The following is a 19,235-nucleotide window of genomic DNA, read 5'->3' as shown; positions in this document are numbered from 1 at the left end:
CTAACAAAGAAGAAACTGCAGATGGTGACAAAGCAGTTAAGAAATAATATCTTTAGAAACTCAGCTGTTTTTCTGTGTTTTCAATTTCTTGCTTCCAAAAATCAAAATGTAACATTAAAAAAAAATAGATCTCGAAACTGCTGTCATAAGGGCACGAAACTTAGATACTTATCCAAAACAAACACACTTAGGAACTTTGTTTTTTTCAGCATCAAGTTGCCAAATAATTGGGCCAAGAAATTAAGGAGAAAGATTCTAAAGACTGTGTCAGCCATGCTGAATGGCTTCAGCTTTAACAGCTACTGCTATTTTTGGTAGACACATAAACATGCCTCGTTTATTACAAAACTGCTTTGAAACTGACCTGCAGATCAGAAACAGACTGGGGCTTCTAGGCACTGGGCCACATTGAATAACATCCCAGCTGGGAAATTACATCTGGGGGACTGTTTGTCCCCATGGCCTGTTTTCTCTTCTGTTTTTCTCACAGATGGCTGCAGGTTTCGCAAACCTAATGTGCTTTGTTATGTTAGGTATAAGCAACATCACTCAGGAATAAGCAACAGAATTGCACACCTGAGAAGCATAGTTACACACCTGAGATGAAGTATGGAAGAAATAATGTTTGTGTAATATTTTCTGATACAACTTGTGTCCTGACACCAAGACTGTCTCTGTTAAGTGACAGAGGACATCTGTAATGTACAGGCAGCATTCCAGGAGAAAAGAAATCAGCAGAAACTATGTGTATTGAAGCTTTAATTTTCCATATATCCCGGTGCAGGACAGAAGTGGAGAAGCAGCAGGCAGGCAGGCATTTTTTGCTCAGAGAGCTTCCAGTCTATGTTGATGTCTTTTTGTCAAATCTCGTACTTCTCATCATTAACTACTGTTTCAGCTTCTTCTAGATCACTGATCTGGCTGTTCATCTGGAATTTCTCAGGTATTGAGCAATCCAGTTAGGGATGCTGGACACATAAATCATGATACACGCAGCCTGACATTGAACTGGCTTTGAAGAAGGTGCACAGTACACCTGATAGAAAATGTGCTGAATGAGCTGCACAGCACACGCTGCACCAAGTGCCCATTTGCACTGGGCACTGTGGGATAGGGCTCAGAGCAACCTGTTCAACTGGAAGGTGACCCTGGCCATGGCAGGAGGGTTGGAACTGATGACCTCTAAAGTATCTTCCAATCCAAACCATTCAATGATTCTATAAATCTATAGTTAATGCTTCTTGCCCTTGATCAACTAAAACAACAATAAAGATAAATTTAAGGATAAATTTTCAGAAACTTCTTTTCAATCCATACACAAATAGAACTCAAACTGACCTCAGCTAGAGTTTTTCTTTAGTGAGGATTTCAAGATCTCAAGTTGCATGGATTTTAAAGGTCTCTGCTGAGAATACAAGCTACCTGAAGAATGAAATGCTGTGGAATTACATTGTTGACTTATCTGCTCATTAAATCTGCATACAGAATTAATTTATTTATGAGTTGCTTGCATTTCATTTGAACCATAGTTTTTGTGGAATGTAACCTTTCTTCTTGAAGTTTCTCAATCCCCTTTTAAACCAAATCTTGCCATTTTTCTTCTACACTAGTCATTTCCAGTAAAATTTGCTGAGCATATATAAGTTTTCGTAACTACTTGATAGTTTTTGGAATTACACTAGAACAGTGAATTAAATCAGCAACTAGGAAGTCACAATGTTTATTTCCATAAAAGAATAAGTATCTCAGAATATTACACTAAAGAATGGAATGCATTTCAAAGCACAGTAATTTCTCTCTTATTGTGGCCTCACTTCATTCATGGCTGAAACAATGTCCAGTAAGTTAATGTCTGTAACTCAGAACATTTATATTACTGTAAAGAAATAGATAATACTACCAATACTATTAAGCTTTAAGAAAGCAGTGCATAGATTTTGATGGGTTTTATCTTCATCTAGCAAATCATCACAGCTTTTTCATTTCATCTAGATTCCACGTAAAGCACAAAACTTTCCTTTAACAGAGAAATTCCATCCTTCCAAAGTACTTCTTCAGCAAAAGTTTTAAAATTTGCTTGTGCATGACTTCCTTCCATTTTTTCAGCTCATATAATCATGGTTTAAAATATGTGCAGCATTCCTACTATTAGCCTCGGTATTCTAGTTCTTAACTAGCTGATCTTTCTTTTTCCAAGTAGCTTATTGCCCACATATGAAGATACAACAATGTAGATGTACACCACAGAGTGCTCTCAGACCATCTCTGCCTAAAAAACCTTAACTTCATCTGTCTTATTTTTCTCTCTGTGCAAAAATTCTGCTATCAGTCTCCTTCATAAAGCTGTGTAGGTGTAAAGAAAACCCTTGCGTAAAATATTTTTACTTTGGAGTTTAATGTAGGTTTTCTTGGCTCATCAAGATGGAGAATAAGATGACATTAACAAGATTGATTTTTATGTATACATCCATAGAATCTTGCACAAACCAAAAAGGTAAATACAATTTCTGGGTTTATATTAATTAGGTTTGGTGTAGGTTTAACATCTACTGTGCATTCACAGAAATAACAATGTGGCATCCAAGTTAGTGAATCAGAAGGCATCTGAGTTAGTGAATCAGAATCCATATTATCTCTGAGCACTGACATGTCCTGTCCCCTCTCTCCTCCATCCTCACCATGTCAGCATAGCATGCCATTAACTGTGATACATATGAACAGTATTTGAATAATTTGCAAGCAAATTAAATGAGGACTCTTCAATAACCTTGTTTTGAAGTACTAGAACCTGCTGTCACTAAAGATTTTAATTTGTTTTGGTATTCTATGATCTTGTGTGCAAAAATCAAAGCCTGAAATGAGGCAGAGCAGTGCAACAGCTCAGCATTCCTGTGGGTATAGATGTACCATCAACATCATGTGCACATAATCCACCCACCTACCCTTTTTCATTCCGAGAGTGCCTGTTTCCTCACACAGTTATTACTCCCACATGAGTTTGCCCTTCCTCTTCCAGCTTCAATCATAATGTTAGCTGATTTCTGGACAGACTAAAAACAACAGCTGCTTCCCTCTGGGCATTAAATACCATTTAGCATGTTTTTTTCCCTTTAGGAAAAAACTAAATCTAATAGTGGTAAAAATAACCCAAAACAGTCAGACATTTATAGGAGTGAAATGGAAATCCTTACTACTCTTAAAAGCTTCTAATACACAGCACATTCTTGCACATAGGAAACTTTCTTTGGTGGTGAAATTCTGAATGAATGTATCAGTTTAATTTACACTGAAAATAGAAGTTGTAGTTCCCCAACTCACACTTTGATTAATGTAGTAGCAGTTGGGTCTTTTTTCTTATTTAATGCTTTACATTTTGTTCAGATGTAGAGTAGTCCTCACTGTTAGAGTACTTTGACACAGAATATTTGCAGTAATAGTGTAAAACCATCTTGTTGATAGCAGCATCCTAGAAAAAAACAAAACCCTTCTGCTAGCCCTGATAAGGGGAGAAGTTTTTATTTCAGCGGTTTTGTCTTTACTTCTCACCATGCAGCTCTATTTTAATTGACAATAAATTAAACTAATTTTCTCTGACTTCAATCTGTTTCACTTGGTAGTTAAGCCATGTCCTCATCTTTATCTCAATCCACATGTTTTTCTTTCTACTTCCCCCCCCTATTCTTTTGAGGAAGGGATGTGAGGAAGCTGATGGATAGTCAGCCTCGGTTGACTCACAACACTGTGCTAGGCACAATCACTCAAATTTTTGCAATGAGAAATTTTCTTCACTATTCTGAAACAAAATCTTAGGCTTCAGCATCAAATTTCCTTCACTGTCTTCTTCAGTAATGCCAAAAGGGTATACAGTTCTTGTTAGAGACCCCAACTCTGAACATAACACAATACACACAATACAAAAACACATGGAGTCACACAGCACTTTTTTTCCCAAGAAAAGAAACCTTTTTTTTTTTTTTTTTAGCTAGCAAAATATACACTTTGAAAGTTCTTAATGTTGGACTAGAAATGTAAAAATGTACTTTGTGTCAGTACTGGCCCACTTTCCAGTTCTCCTACGCTGGTTACAGAGTTCTCATTATTTCCTGACCTCTCAGTTATTTTTTTCCAGTTTCACTCATGTTGGTTTTTTGTATTTGTCTTTTAAAACCCAGTCGCTGGGTACATTCTCCAGGCATATGTAAACAATTCTGAACAGTTCACTCAAACAAATCCATACATGTCTACATGTTCAAAATCTATACAATTTCTCTGCTTTTTTTATGGGATATTTATGTAATAACTGGCAAAAAGAATTGCCCCTCAGTGCTTGCACCAAAGCCCTTGGCTCCTTTATTTGTGCCTATACAGAGTTTAGCGTCATAATGCAGCCAAGTGTCACTAAAATGACCCTGACTTAGAAACATTTCCCTCTTTTTCTCTTTTTTTCCCCCCAAGTATCAGAAAAAGACAATTTTCATCCTCAATAAAATTCATCCTCTTTCTTCTAGGAAGTGATTGTGAAAAGTAAGCATAATGACAAATCTAAGACGTATTATTTTTCCAAAAATTTTTTTTAAAAAAAAATCCCTGTACTGCTATTAGACATAAAAGGAGACAGAATCCAGGACTAAGTGGTATAGTAGCAAAGAGCATGCTGGTCACAATGTTTCATTTCTGATATTATAGTTATTCCACACTTGAAATCCACCTTACATCTAGACATCATTTTCCTTAATCTTTTTGTGCAAGCAACAACATCTACAAAAGCCTACCAAGAAAATCCTACCACAAATTTCTTTTTACAGCCTTAATTTCCTGATTTTTTAATATGTTAGTGTAATTGAGAAAGGGTTGGAGTATTGTGTGTACTTTTCACTGCAAAACACTAATATTTCCAAAGTCAGAATGAAAGGATATTTATGACATAAAAGTTACAGCCAGATGCTGCTGTCACTATCTCAAAATATAATCGGACTGCATGAAATGGATTATTATGACCTCTGTGGTGCATAGCTTTATACTATTAAGAATAACATAGAAATAATGGAAACTGATATTGATGGGACCTGTTCTTGATTGTGCACAACAAGACAGCCAGGAATGCTTAAGGAAACCAAAACAACAATAAAAGTAAATTAAAGATCTAGTTTCAGGCCACAGATGACTCTTATTTCTCATACCACATTTTAAGTAAAAATTTGGCAGGTTAGTAAACTTACTTAGCATCTTTAATGATCCTTTGAGTATGACTTCTATGATGAAACAGACTTAATTGAAAAAAAATGTTTTAGGCTGTTAAACTGTATAAGGTAGTGTAATTGAATTGACTAAGCTGAACTGGATACAATATTTAAATACTTCTTAGGAGGTGCTTACATTAATAAATATGTTCTAAACAAAGCTGGACAGGATGAAAGGACAGATGAATAAAATCTAATATTTCTATTAGCCAGAGTACTAATTTTCACATGCTGCAGAGTGTTATACAGAAAGAATTGAAGAAAGGAATTTACGGTATGATAACTTTTAAGCCTCAGACGTCAGTGCATAAAAACCATCCACAAACCATCTGCATAATCTGCATCTATCAGGATATAGATACCTATAAATGGATACAACGTGGATAGAATTTCTTGCTTATACTACAGAACTAGAGTAAAAACTGAATGAAAATACTGTCTTCCCATTTTGCTACCAAAATAAAAAGAGAATAAGGAAATTAATTTTTAATTTGAAAATGCTTCACTTGTAGCTACACTTATATACCAAAACAAGACCAAAATGTGCTTTGTGCAATTTTTCTTAGAACTTTGGACACATTTCTAGCTTGACTCTTAAAGGACATTTTCAGCATTCATGTGGTCTACAACCTATTACAATTTCCTACAGGAGGCATTTAGGCATTGTCAAGATCAGTGCAGCACGACTGATTTGTTACATGGCTGCTTACTTTGTTCAAGACATCAGTTTGGTTTTTTAGTTTACATATACTGTTGTATCACTCATGTTTCCCAGATATACTTTACTGTTTCAATGTTAACACTGAAGGACTTAACCAAAAGCAAGTTTTAAACAGATGTTTTTAATTGCAGCTAAATCCATACTCTACTGCACTATAGCTATCAGAAGTTTTGCCTGACTTACTGAGGAAAAACACACAGCAATTCAGTCCAAACCAAGGGTTTCTTCTAGATTTTGTAGCAATCCATGGAAACAGAGTCTTGAGAGATGATGTCTACATTGCACTGTTACATTATTTCTGAGAGATTCAAATCTTAACAGACTGAGAAATCACACAAGTCTTGTCCTAGCCTGACACTGCAAGTGATACCTTCAGGACTGGCCTGTGTCCCACTGCATCTTTTACTGTCTCCCATGCCCTCCAAATATTTGTTCTCCCTCAGGTAAAAGATGAATTTAGGGTGGCTGCTAGGTTCCTGTCTTCCAGCAGCACAGTTGCAACCCCAGATACTGAGAAAGATGTGCTTGTGTGTAGCTGCTTATTGCTAGTGTTCACTGCTCCTGCTCTAAAATTAATTTCAGCTTCCATAATAGAAAGAAGCTTGGCAGTCAGGGCTGACTTTTGGCTACACCTTATTTAGGCTAAGGAATTTCTTGGGTATAACATAGATGAGTAAATCTAAGAGACAGGAGGAATGCAGGACAAGGTGGACTTCAAGATAGTAGCAGAGGAAAAAGAGTCCTCCACAGTATGTTTAACTTGCTTTTCCAGGTTTGCCACAGTAAAAAGCCTACTTGGCAGGAGTTAAGTGAGTTTATATGAACACTGCAAAAACCCATACTTGCGAGGTAAATACTGAAATTCTTCTTGCATGGGCCAACCTATGAATATCCATGCACAAGTTCTGTAGTGACATTTATGTTCTGGCCGACCTGACAGAGGCAAATTAACCTACTGAAAGAAGACAGGTGAATTCTAGTATCATGTCTTACAGAAATAACCAAGTGTTCAGAAAACTCCTGAAGGAGGGCTCAGCACCTGATGTTTCTGCTTCTGAATCTATTCCAAACACCAGCTGTGCTGTGGTTTGAAAACACTTTGCCAGCATGGCTGTGGCTTTCCGCATACCTGACATAATTTAAATATACTGTATAATATCTCTGAGGGACTTGTGGTGAACCCAAAGGTGACTGGGAGGGGAATCTGGCAATAATTATAATTTATGACCACAGATAATATAATCATGGCTATGGTGTAAGTACAGAGCACTTGGCAGCTGTGTTGTGTGATATTTGTCCTTTCCCAGAAGTCAACTGCTATTCTAAGACATGAAGTGAAGAGAATGACTTCATTGTCCATATCTATTTTGGTGCATCCAAAAAAGGAGGAGATAGAAAAGAAGAGCAAGATCTACACCACTTGCCCTGGATGCCAGATTACCTTTCAATCTGGTCCCTCACAGTCTGTATCTGAAAGGTTAAAGAGACATGGCTCACCTGAATATGTGCAAAATGGAGAACATGGACCAGATCTCCAAGAACTTCAGGGACAGAAAAAAAACCTGTTTAACATCTGATAAATCCTGGACAGCCTCCAGGATTGGAGTCAATTGGAGTAATTTGGAATCAACAAAACTCCAAAATCATCTAGGAACATATCAAAGGCTGCTAAGAGGATCAAATTAGACCTGCCTTGGGGTCTATATAGAATATATCTATGGGTGATTTTTGACACTGAACAATCTGAAATTGTACACCAATCACATACTGTTGGGGTCTTAGAAGAAAAAAAGATGAAACTCCCCATCAAACTGAGGCACTCCTCAAAATAGCTCTAATTAATCTGTACAAAGTGCAGTGCGGTCTTCTTTTATCGGAAGTCATATAAATTTATGGATAAATACAATCCTTAATCCATAGATATGACTTTTCAAATTAAGGTTTTGGATCCTTTTATTCCAAAATAAAATTTAAAATCCTATGTTAATACCTTACCTTCTCTTTTTTGATAAATTTCAGACATCCTGTCAAATAAAGAAGGGAGCTGGTTTTTGCATTATGGTATTTGAAATAATCAAAACTTGTACATAAAATTATTGCTGCTATCATCAGCTTACAGTTTACCTTATTGGAAGTCTCAGCAATGCATTGACTTTTTTCTTTTAGAAACTTGAATCTATTTCCATACATTTGAGTTCTGTGATTTCATCAGCTAAAGGTAAAATGAAGTTAAAAACATACTCACTTATTTTATTTCTCACTTCATTTAATTTCTCTCCAAGGCATTTAGCTTCATCAAACCTGTCAATGCACGCATAATGATACAGAATTATTTGAAATAACAAATAGTTCCAGAAGCTTATCATAATAAAATACAAAATTACTCAGTACTAGTTTTTCATTTGCAAGTAGAACTAATTAAAAACAATTTTCCATTAGGAGAGATTGTCTGGTCTAAGAGAAACTATTTACAAGAGTCTTGATCTAGAGAAAGAAACTGAAGAAATCCACAAATTGTACTTCTCTCTAACTCAAAAAACATCAAAACAGAGTAAACAAATAGGGCTTCTCTCTACAAAGGCAGGATGTGAAAAATTTCCCCTTCTCAATTAGTTCATTTCTTGATTATAGACTGGAACAAGTTAGAATTTCTAGTTACAACTTGGGTATCTGCTCACAAACAAGGCTGAATTCCACAAAGTTAAATGGGTGAAGCTGGAGGGTTCCTGGACACTTACTTCTTCTTACACAAAAACAGGTGGAAACCATTGAAGTTTCTGTTAGACTTTAGAAAAGCTTTTCCTACTGGGGTTAACTTAGAGCCCCAAGCAGGCATTAAGGATTGCATAAATATCAAAGGAAAGAAGCCCTGAAGTACCTCTCTCCTTCTTTCCCTCAGGTCCCATACTAAGTTCATCAATTACTTATTAATTCCTGAGACATATCTCAGGTTGGCTGTTGACTATGATTGATGCTCACAGGGTGATTTATCTGTAAAAGTTGAAGCCAGATATTTATCCAGCCTTTATTCATAGGTTACTGTCAATAGTTGAATAGGTTGTGCATCTGTTGTTCAAACACCATAGTTTATAAACCAGCACAAGAACATAAACTGAAATTTGGCAAGAATTTATGACATTTCAACAGATTCCATCTGTGACTATCAATCTAGTCAAACAAAATAAATCAGGTAAATACACAAGACTTGACTCTAATATCGAATGGGACAAAGCTATTTTCAATACTTCTTTAATGAAAAAAAAGGGTGACATTATCTCGCATTAGGATGATATGCATAGCAATGACTGAACAATTATATTTTTAGCTGAAAAAACTTCATGTATATCTTACATGGAAACCACTCAACAGAAAAATCTGAAATTGCCAAATCATGGCTTCTATTACCTACAAGATAAACACTCCATGATGAAACCCCAGAGTGAATTTAGCCACTAATTTCAGTGGAAAAAGCATTTTTGGCAAAGATTTCACTCTTTGAATGCAAATGTCAGTAATTAAAATATAAACATATTGGAAAAAAATCTCTAACTCGTTATGTAAACTAAGACAAACTCAGAGGATGTCTAATGAGAGAGACATTCAGTGAATTAAATAAGTGTTCACTTGTTTTTAATTATTAGAAATTACAACAACAAGTGACCCAAGTGAAACTCATCCTTTCCATGATACTTGCCCTTAGGTACTGGAAAAACAAGTTAACTGTTAACCAGCTAAAAACCAGAAAACAAGGAAAGACAAAAATGGAAAAAAAACATTGGAGAACAACAAAAAGGAAACTAGATTTACATCACAACTGTAAGCTCAGTAGAATTTTACTACTGGAAATATTGTCTAAGATGGGATTTAGAAGCTTTGTGTCGTATGCATTACATTGGAGCGGCACAACTGTAAAGATTGCCTGGTAGCATATTTCACCAGAAAATTGGATGCATTTTTCTCCTCTTCAGAGAAACAATCCTAAGAGAACAGGATCACATTAAGAAATATGATATTATTAAGTTCTCTTGAAGTCAGGTATAGAAAGTTCAAATTGCAGAAATCTGATTCTGTCTGGGTATCAACACAGAGTGGTTTCTTTTAAGCAGGGAAGCAGTTATTAATGTATGGATGAAAAATTAAAAAGAACTGCTGTAAAGCTGTAGAAGATCACATTTTCTATCTTACAAAGACTCTTCCTGTAGGCAACTTGAATTGAAGGCAAATTGAATGAATTTTGTTTCACTTGAATTATCTCTGACTATATCAGTTTTTCCACTTCTTAAATTTAGAGATATTACTGAGGTACAGTATAAGCTACTGCACCTGTGAAGATCTATGACATAGTAGGTGAAAAGCTTTATTCAAAACCAGATTTTTTGAAAATATAAATATTTAACAAAACAAATGCTTTTCAGTATTTAATTATTGACTGCCTTTGATAATTTTTACACCAGTAGTTACAGAAAAAATATATCTGTATTTTATAGGTATGGCTATGTGTAGTCACATCTATATGAATAATTCACAGCCCAGGCAACAGTTGTGACCTTCACAGTGAAACTTCCCAGGCTCACTGACAGTTCACCATTCAATTACTATAAGAATAATATAATACACACTTGATATCTTACTGAGACGTGCCAGGGGCTCCTGAGGCAGTAGGAGCCAATAGGGGAACACTGAGGAAATACTTCAAAGGAATTAAGGTGTACTCTTCTAAGAAGACGGAGTGGCCAACAGCTAAGGTGCTTTTATACCAATGCATGCTGAGTGGGCAACAGAAGCTGGAAGTCACCACACTGGTAGAAAACTATGATCTAGATGCCATTACTGAAACTTGGTAGGGCAAATCCCATAACTTCAGTTTGCCTACCAGTGGTTACAGATTGTCTGAAGAGACAAGTGGGGAGAAAGGGTGCTCTCTAAACCAAGAGGCAGACTGAGTGTGAAGAGCTGTCTCTGAACAATTGTTATTTGAGCAGGCTGATAGCTGATGGGTAGGAATCAGAGACTGAAGCAACAAAGGGGACTGAGTGGTTGGCATCTACTACAGGATGCCTGATCAAGGGGGAGCCTATTTATGAAGCCTTCATGCTCCAGCCGATGAAGACATTGTGCTTACTGGCTTTTATCCTCCTGGAAGACTTCAAACAAGTCAGCATTTGCTGAAAAAGTAGCATGGCAAGTAGTAGGCAATCAAAGAGACTCCTGGACTGCAAGGAGGATAACTTCTTAAGCAAGGTAATAGCCTTACCAGAGGGACATGATACTGGGCCTATTGGTTACAAAAGTAATGAGCTAATTGAAGACATCGAGATTGGAGGCAGACTGGGCTGCTGTGGTCATGCATTGGTGGAGTTCACAGTTCAGAGGGATATGGGTCAGGGGAAGAGTAAAGTTAGGCTCCCAAGTTTTAGGAAAGCAAACTTCCAGCTCTTCAAGGAGTTAGTCAATAAGATCCCGTGGAAAACTGCCTTCAGGGACAAAGGTATAGAACAAAGCTAGTAGGTCTTTTAGAATGTTTTCCCATGAAATGCAAAAAGTCAAAACCCCAGGAGTAAGAAGTCAAGCAAGGAAGGCAAGAGACCAGCATGACTGAATTGGGATCTGCAAATCAATCTAAAGTGCAAGCAGAAAATGCACAGGCAGTAGAAGCACAGATGGATAACCTAGGAAGAGTTTAGTGATGCTGCCTGTGTAGGGATTGGGCCAGAATGGTTTAGGAAGGGCATTTTCTGATCTAGGAGTCCCACTATAAAAAAAACACTTCAACTTGATCTCTGTCCAATTGGAAGCACGAAAGGCAAAGGTTATCATTTGAGATAAGAACACTTTACTGGAAACATCAATGAAATAAGAAAATTAATAATAACAGCAACAATATTCATAACAAAAGCGTGCAAAGGAGAAAGTTTGGAGCTTGACCAAACCACAGCCATGGCACCCAAAGTGCTCCCTTCAGCTGGGACCAGTGATACCCCACCACTCTATCTGCTACACTTTCCCCAAGGGAAAAGGGATGCTCTTTTCTGAAATGAGAGAGGGTTAGGGTTAGGTTATCCTTTTCTTCTGCCCCTGGCCATGACATAGCATGGTATTGAATAACAACAGGGTCTTGGTTACAGCCACGTGTCTCCAGGCCCCACCCCCTCATGGTTACTACAGAAAATTAACCCTGTCCTTAGCCAAAATGAGTTACACTCTCATCACCAGAGCTAGGAATAAAGCCCCTTTGCAGTAAGTGAGCCAACAAGTGAACTGCTTGACTCCCTACACTTACCACACATAGTTTGGCAATGTTTCCTTACTGGCTCAACCCCAAGTTTCCCATAGCAGAGACTCAGATGTTTGAGTCCATAAAATAATTTAATCATGATGCAACAGCAGGATAACAGCTTACGCTAGTGCCTCTGAGGAGGGACCCTGAACAAAGAAAACGCTGGATTTTTATACCCTCACAATCTAAAAGCATGAAAGTCTCTGCCCTTCATCCTGAGGCATGGGCTCCTACTGTGTCTCTAAGTGTCTGTCCACCTGACTGGAACCACCAGGTCCCTGTGTGCTTTGTTATGTGAAGTGTCAGTGCCAGTTCAAGGCCTCTTGTCTCATGCTCCTGCCAACCAGAGCTTGAAGTGCAGCTGCACACCAAGCTACCAGCACTCAAAGTATTCAACACCACTGTGTCCAGTTCTGGAGCACAGGAAAGACATAGACCTGTTGAAGTGGGTCCAGAGCAGGGCCCTGAAAATCATTAGAGGGCTGGAACACCTCTCTTAGGAAGACAGACTGAGAGAGCTGGAATTATTCAGCCTAGAGAAGAGAAGGCTCCAGGATGACCTTACTACAGCATTTCAATATTTAAAGGGAGATTATAAGAAAGATGGGAACAAATGTTTCAGCAGGGGTTGTTGTGATAGGACAAGGTGTAGTGCTTTAGGGTAGATTTAGACTAGAACTAAAAGAGAAATCTTTTCCAATGAAAGTGCTAAAACACTGGTACAGATTGCCCAGAGAAGTGGTGGATGCCCCATCCCTGGAAACATTCAAAGTCAATCTTGACTCTGGTCTGAGCAACCTGATCTAGTTGAAGATATCCCTGCTTATTGCAGCAGGGCTTGACTAGATGACTGGTAAAGATTCCTTCCAACTCAGCCTATTCTCTGACTCTATGATAATTAGCAAACCAAGAAAATCTACCCAAAATACCCAAAGGAAAAAATAAGACAGCTAAAAATAAGTAATTTGTGAACTAAACACTGTTTGTGGTATGACAGAAGTGGTTATGCAACTATAAACAAAATTATTAACAAGAGAAGCCTACATATAAAGGGAAGCTATGGTAACCTTTAAACATGTGGTGTCCACACTCCTCTTCCTGTGCAATTTGAACACTGGCTGGGTAACAGAGCTTTTGTGTAACTAGTAGTTGAGAGGCTGCATTCCAAATTACAGACTGGGTTTGATACAAATCCATTCTAATGAACTCAGTAAACTTGGAGGCAAGCATCTTTGCTAAAAATGACTGCAAATGGCAGGGGAAGCTGCCTGTTTCAAAGTATCAAAATCCACATTAACACTGATTTCAGCAATCAGCTGATGCCTATTACAGAGGGGTTACACAAGGCATTAGTATGAATCTTTGTCCTTTAAGGAAAGCAAATCTGTCATAGAACTTAGTAGATTCTTCTAATCTCTACTATATATTCTGAAACCAGAAGGAAATACTGCTTTGCTTCATAGTAATAACATACAGAAAAAATATGGAACAATTGTGATTAGCTAGAGGAAGGGCAGAGCATGGCTCAGAATTGCACTACTCTCATTATCATGCTGTTAACTATTAAGTGTTTTATTGAATAGCAACACCAGAAATGACTGCAGTAGAATCATTTATGCAGTGATGAGGCAGTGCTGTGGCATGATCTGATAAACTGATCAGAAGAAAGGCATTGCTAGATATCCAGTTTACATTGATAAATGCTTACCTACATCTAATACCTTAGCAATTTACTTTCTTGTGGCTGAGGTATAAAAGTTAATCAGTTGAGAAGGTAAAAAGTTAATTAGTTGAGAAAAGTGATAAATAGCAAGAACTTGAGTAAGTCACAAAGATGTGGAGATAATTTATTGCCTCAATTTTACTGAAATAAATGAGCATAAGACTTGATGTGCCTGAAAAAAAATGTCTTCCATGCCTGTGAAGCAGAAAATTGTGTTAAACAGAAGAAAGAAGAAGAAACCTGGAGAAGGAGAAAACCTCAGGACAAAAAAACTCCACAAAACACAAACCAAACCACAACATCCCACAATCAAACAAACACCTTCCTGAACCAAACAGAAGAAAACAAACAAAATACCCCCAAGCAACTCTTAGGGGAAATGTTAGTTACAAATATAGATTGAGAAATTTGCTTTTGGCATCTGCAATCTCAAAGTTGTGCATTTCTTTTGCAGTACTAGGAAGGTTAACACTTGAAAAGCTGACAGTGAAGCAGTACTGTTATCCAACCAACACAGACGAGTGATAGTGGTTTAATTTGTGAGGTTTAAAATTTGTATGAAAATCCATGTTTTCAATTTTTTGCCATTATCTCTATTTTCACCAGACATATGAAGTGTTTTGCCAACATTAAAAACAAATGTGGAGGACGAAAGTATTATATCTGTTTGTGAATGCAAAACTGGCAGAAAGAAGATAAAATCACTTGGCAAACAGGTTAGGGACACCAGACATGCATATGTTAAACATCCAGCTTACTATCCGATTCAGTGCTGAAGTCAGTAAAGCATTTTTGACAATGGAAATTGCAGTAATTGATTCAGTCCCACAGATTTTACTTCCCCTAGATAATTCTTGATCATGAATGTCATTGCCACGTTGCTTCAACATGGCTGTAAAGATGAAGAAAACTAGTGGAAATATGCACTAAGATTCCCCGTGCTATTTTCATTTCTATCCAGATTTCTCTTCTATCACCACTCAGTGCCTTCTGAACATGGAATGTCTTAAGTAACAAAAGGTGATGGGCATGTAACGAGTCCTCAACAGAAGCCTTGGATGTCTGGAGTAAAGTTATGTGTTCCTCCCCAGACTGTAATGAACTCTCAGATATCTTCCCCCCAGCTGTATTTTCCTATGACACCCACCTCTGCTTCAGAAGCTGTTTGTTGTCCTCAATGGTTATACTATCAGCATGGTCCTGCTTGAAAACTTCAAAAGCTTCCTGATATCCAAGTGACATCTTTCCTCCTGCACCAAGGCAAAAAAAAGGAGAACTTCTTCAGAGTCATCAAAAGATAGAGATTTTACACTTATTTAAATCCTTTTTAGATAAATGCAGCAAGTCAGCCCAAGGGTCTTAAAGCAAAGAGAAGACTAAGTTTGGTTTTCCACTGATTGGAAAGCATTTTTGACAAAAGATTTATATTCTTTGAAAAATTACTTATATTTCACATCACTTATCTAAAGTCTCAATGCTTGAGGTATGTAATTCCTCAAGATAATTTTAAATGTCCTTAAGTAAAACTGAACTTTGAAAATTTAAAATATGAGAAATATTCTTAAGCGCGAGCCAGGGGTATTTTCACAACAGCACAATGGAGTGTGCCTCTGTATTTCTTCCATCTGTTTCACATTGGGCTCTAAGTATACCTCAAATATTTCCAATATTCTTGCAGGAGAAAAAAATCAGGCTTCTATAATAATGCATTAACAAATACTTTTCCATACCTTTTTAGGTAAAGCAAGAATTTGACATGCACAACTTGTTGGTACCTTTTTACAACATGGTGCTTGTTTCCTTTTGTGCACCAGAATGTCAAGACTTATTTGGCCTTCAAATCTTTTAAAATCACTATAGAAAAATATTACAGTCTGTATTATTTTCAGTTCTTACTGCTGGATGATCTATATATCAAAGTAGGATACATTGTATCTGTATTATTATTAACAAAAACATTCAAAGGCTAAAGGAGAATGAGATCTTATGCCAGCCTCTGTGTTATCAGCAGTACATCAATAAATAAGCAAGAAGAAAGGATGAGACTTGCACTTAAATAAATTACAGGAATGAAGACAGTTCACGACCAGAAAGGAGGAGGACTCTAACACTCAAACTTTGTGAAGAATGCAAAATAGCTCCACTTTTAATTTAACCTCCAGATTGCAACTTAAACCTCAAAAATTATACTCCTTAAATTGGAATTTGATTATCTTTTTATTGTCCCCCTCTTGAGTCTTTCTTTTGTCCTATCCACAAGTCTGCCTTCCTGCCTCCGAGCTATCAAGACCCCCAAATCCATTTTGAACAAGAGCTATAATATTCCCTAGGATTTCTGTACTGTAAGTTTTCTCTACATTTTATGCCAATGGAACAGCGTTACCAGTAACATATGCACATATAACAGTTCTTTTCCAGGCTACCTGGTTTGTAATTTTGGTGTAAGGTTTTTCTCCTTCTCCAGGTTTCTGCAGTTTCTTCTGCTTTCTTTAAATCATTTTTCTCATTTCATATGCATGAAATACATTGTTTTCAGGGTCAGCATCACCAAGTCTTATACTCATTTACATCAGTGAAGCTGAGGCAAGAAATAGGCAAAACATGCCTAAACAGGCTGAGATGTGCAATACTGGGATGTTACCCCTTACTGGTCCATAAGCTCCATTTTGAAATCATTCTAAACATATTCTGGTGTACCTCATCCTACGTATATCAGAATAAGTTCCCATTGACTACAGCAAGATTTCTGTGATGTCAGATACTGTTTACAGTTCAAGAAACTCAGGGTCTCAGGGTTCAATGATGAATAAAAGTGTAAAAAGATTTCTTTAAAATACAGGGAAAATGTATTCTTTTCAGTCAAAAGAATCAGGACATCTGTTACTAATTCAAAAATTTTGAGTTGAAAATAGAACCACTGGGAATGTCTGAATGGCAAAGCATGCAGAAATGCTCCACCCTTTCTGTATATGAAAATCAAAGAAAGATACAGTGCACTATTTACTGTTGTGTGATCCAAAACAGCAAGAGAATTCAGGAAAATATATTTTTTCTGTGGTGATGACCTGAGAGTGTAATGTTTCATGCTTGTCTTGTAGAAAAACAAGCAGCTTTGTGAGCAGAATTTTATAGTACATTTGTCCCATCTCTAGCACTAATTTTAACATGCAGCCTGAATTGACCCCCTAGAATTGCTTTTGTTGCAGAAAAACTTGTATTAAGTGCAGAAAACCTGCAAAAAAATTAATGATCAAGCCTAAGATAAACAATAACTTGCCCTTACTCATACATAACACTGCAATGTAAAATATTTAACTCTTTTGGCACGTGCTGCCTTTGAGAGTACAAATAAAAACAGTAAAGTAAGTTCCGAAAACAAAACTATTACAGTGATTAGTACTATTGCCTGGCAGAAATGCAACAACCAAAATTAAAGGTAACCTGATAATAATTTTCCAGCACTAGCTTGAAAAGGCATCAGATTTGTACAGCCAAACAAAGCACACAGAAATAGATCCACAGAACACTTTGGAAGGGGAAATTTTCTGGTTTATGCTGTTCATTTTAAGAAAATACCGAAACATATGATGTAGTAAACAAACCCATTCTGAAAATAGCATAAAAGAAATGAAACTTAGAAAGGACCATTGACACTGTGTTTTAGTATAATATGAGCATACATATCAGCTACAGAATGACGTTGCAGCCTATGGGTAATGGCAGTGACATTTATGGAGAAAATAAGGGAAGACGACAATGTTAATAATAGTAAAAGACTGCAAGAGACGTTGATAGCTTGATGGAGTAGCTGTTTTTTCATTCTGCTCAGTAGTGAAGCTTAATTCTTTTCCATGGTTGATGTGGTATCTTCAATTATGATATTGACATTTCCTTAAATAATCAGTAATTTCATAAAATAGCCTCACCTTCTTTCAAATGACCTCTGAGTGCCATGGTGTATTAACATTATCGGGATGCTGTTTCTCCTGGGCTTAATTCTGACAAATAAGCTTTATGTTGTTTTAAACCAAGATGTTATTAGATTTGTTTTTCTCTAGCTTTGAAATTGGAATCTATGTACAGCAATGGCTACATTATATAAACAAAAACAGAATTAAGAGAAGAAACCAATGATAAGGACAACGTTTTGGCAGGACAGTGGAGTAGTTCAGTTAAAACTTGTAGAGAAAACAATTTATTTCACTCAAAGAGCCAAAAATTTCCTCCTCTCCTTCTTAATTACCATGGCATAACGTTACAAAATAAATATTTGAAAATTCTTATCTAAGGAAGAACTATCATATCCTGCAGGATGAGAACCAGGAAACACATGTCATTAAGTCATTACAATGTGACCTGGAATAGTCATTACCATAAAAATAATTCAGATCATTGGAAAAAGCATAAAATTTTCTTTCAATCACATTCATGAAACCCCAGTTGACAGAATTGCATAAGAAAAGAGATAAAGTTTGTATCAACCTACTTTTAATGATACCTTTCCTGTTAGATTGTGTAACTTGGCTTGAATACTAAAACACAAATATGCCCAACTCACACAATGAGAAATTTGCAGCAAACCCATCATCATTTATAGCAAATTCACATAGCTGAAATTTTTGGTAAAATTCACTTTCAATCCACATAATGAATTTGCGTGTTTAGGAATGTTCTCATTGAAGATTTGATTTCTCTCTGTTCTCTGACCCAGTGAACTCTCTCAGCTTTCATATTAAGCAAAGAAAAAAAAAAGTTCAACAAGTTTCTCTGCTGAAATGTGCAAATTACAGCTGTCCCACTGAGCTTGGGTAAGTCAGCAGGGTGGCAGTGATGTTTCCCAAACTCTGAACTAGGCCAATAAGATCTGACATGACCAAGAAATAAAAAGGTTGCTGTAGTATTGATAATGGGCTAAACTCTCAAAACCAGTAATTATTCAAAATACAGTGAGCAAAAACATAATAAGGCTTTTGGATGCTGCTGATTACTTTTTAAGGTAAGAAAAGACAAAAGTGATTTAAAGACTCAATTGTATGCCTATAGGATGTAAAAGCCTGCATGTCAGTCAAGACCCTGGCAGATACTCTGCATGCTATTCTATCACTCACTAATTTAGAGATTTTAAGCATTTATTCTATGCTGGTACATACACAAGTGTTATTTACAGCCATCCGAAACATCAAATGTTAATTTTAAAGAGACTTTAATTTTAAAGGGACATGTAGGGTAGGTGTGTGGCACCCAGGTGTAGTGCTGGGTCTTCAACTGCCAACA

The 19,235-nt window shown here is 36.8% G+C and overlaps 1 protein-coding gene across 14 annotated transcripts in view; it reads right to left on the bottom strand.

Moving 5' to 3' along the window:
* The window catches only part of KIF6 (kinesin family member 6), a 155,693-nt gene that overhangs the window by 44,939 nt on the left and 91,519 nt on the right, over nt 1–19,235 (bottom strand). For all 14 annotated transcript variants that reach the window (XR_010359267.1, XR_010359268.1, XM_064414544.1 and 11 more), the window contains 2 exons: nt 15,109–15,211; nt 8,207–8,262 (listed from right to left, as the gene is read on the bottom strand). Coding sequence is in view for 12 of the 14 variants with exons in the window: in XM_064414544.1 (XP_064270614.1) it covers nt 8,207–8,262; nt 15,109–15,211 (159 nt within the window). In the remaining 2 variants the exon portion in view is untranslated. The remainder of the gene's footprint in view (nt 1–8,206; nt 8,263–15,108; nt 15,212–19,235) is intronic.

Source organism: Passer domesticus, chromosome 3 (genome assembly GCF_036417665.1).
Source record: "Passer domesticus isolate bPasDom1 chromosome 3, bPasDom1.hap1, whole genome shotgun sequence".
NCBI classification, from domain to species: domain Eukaryota; kingdom Metazoa; phylum Chordata; class Aves; order Passeriformes; family Passeridae; genus Passer; species Passer domesticus.
Note: the sequence above shows the minus strand (reverse complement) of the source record. Positions and strands in the feature narration are given on the sequence as shown.